Source organism: Adiantum capillus-veneris, chromosome 2 (genome assembly GCF_014529385.1).
Source record: "Adiantum capillus-veneris isolate H3 chromosome 2, ASM1452938v2, whole genome shotgun sequence".
NCBI lineage: Eukaryota > Viridiplantae > Streptophyta > Polypodiopsida > Polypodiales > Pteridaceae > Adiantum > Adiantum capillus-veneris.
In genome coordinates this window covers 73,129,185-73,130,919 of record NC_140932.1, presented here as the reverse complement: position 1 = coordinate 73,130,919, position 1,735 = coordinate 73,129,185, and the positions used below count along the sequence as shown (strand labels likewise).

Here is a 1,735-nt window from a genome sequence, read left to right as displayed (position 1 = left end):
GCATGTCCTACTTACGCACCATTGGCAGTGGAGTGGAGCAATGTGAGAACTTAGAGATTAACTTAAATGTGATTAATATCACTATTGATTAATATGCTAATGTCAAGACATAAGAGAGTGCAAGATAGAAATAGAGCAATGACAGTAGATTGCACTTGAATGGAGAAAGAACACCTTGTTACAAATGAGGGCAGCTAATGGGATTTATGTACAAGTTGAGGGAGTGAGGATTATCCATCACATGTGAATTATAGGTTGGTGGGAATAGACACATGTTGAGACTTACATAGGTAAGAGGGGTCCATGTGGGAATTAGGTGTAAGGACTTTGGGAATAGAGGTAGGTGGAAAGAAGTCCACACTTAATAAAGTAATAAGTTACTTTTACATCCCCCCTTAAGGGTGGACTTCTCATTGTAACGCATTGTGATTGACTTCACAAAAAGCTTTGTGAAGTAGCCATGTCGTAGATACATGCTATCCCCCCTCAATGAGAAGTTCATCCAGTAGGGATCAAACTCAAATTATGAGATGAGGTTGTATGTTTAGTGGCGGGCACAGACTTGGTGAGAAAGTCTGCCTAATTTTCTACAGATGGACCATACACTAGCTTGATAAAGCCATTTACGACTGAATCTTTCAAGAAATGAAAGCTTATCTTAATGTATTTGAGCTTGGATGAGAAGGAAGGTGATTTTGTAAGTGCTATAGTAGACTGATTATCACAAAAAAGGAGTGATTGGATCAGTAGAGGCATTGAAGGGTAGCTTCAATTCGTTGATCATTTCAGAGATCCAAAGAGCCTCGCGGGAGGCAAGAGCAGCAACAACGTATTCCGCTTCAGTAGAAGAACTTGCAATAGAAGATTTTCGTTTGGTTTGCAAAAAGATAGGACCACCAGCCAAAGTGAATACATAGCCCCTTATAGAAAAACATCGAGGGTCGTCGCTAGCCCAATTGGCATCAACATATCCTGAAATAGAAATGGGGCTAGAGGGGTCGTAATAGTAAGCGAGGGCATAGTGTTGAGTGGTGCGTAAGTAGAGAAGGATGCGCTTTGCAGCTTGCTTGTGCACTTTATAGGGCTTTGACATAGAGTGAGAGAGGATATGGCCTATGTAGCAAAGATCGAAATGGGTGCAAGAGATAAGATAACGTAATTGTTCGCAGAATTTTGGGAAATGAAAGGATGGGCAGTAGAGTGCATCAATGTGAGCGTAGTCATGAAATTCAGGAGCAAGCTTGTCCTTAACAGGCAAAGGGGTAAACTCAGGGGTTGAAGCAGACATACTATAGAAGAGGAGGAGTTCTTCAATGTATTTGGATTGGGATAATTGAATAAATTTACTTGCTGGATCTCTTATGACTTCAATGCCGAGAAAATAAGTCATAGGTCCTTTGTCGGTTTACTGGGAATTCATGAGAGATGCAATCAATTTCTTGTAGCAACATGTACTCTGATGTGCCAAGAAGAGGAATGTCATCCACAAAGAGGCCTAAGATAGACATGCCTTTAGAGGTCTGCCATATGTAGATATTGTAGTCTGCCACAAGACGTTCCCAGCCACATTTGAGCAAGTAGTGGTGCATGCGGATGTACCACTCTCGTGCAAACTGTTTTAAGCCATAAATGGGCTTATGCAATTTACATACATAATCAGGGTGGTGAGGGTCTTCAAAATGAGGAGGTTGTAGCATATAGATGATCTCTTGGAGCAAGCCATGTAAGAAGGCAG

The 1,735-nt window shown here is 41.3% G+C and overlaps 1 protein-coding gene across 1 annotated transcript; it reads right to left on the bottom strand.

Moving 5' to 3' along the window:
* Window positions 1-721: 721 nt before the first annotated feature.
* LOC147462977 (secreted RxLR effector protein 161-like) lies at window positions 722-1,288 on the bottom strand. Its single transcript, XM_086495081.1, has one exon. It carries the CDS (start codon window positions 1,286-1,288, stop codon window positions 722-724), a length of 567 nt encoding a protein of 188 aa, XP_086351207.1.
* Window positions 1,289-1,735: the final 447 nt, after the last annotated feature.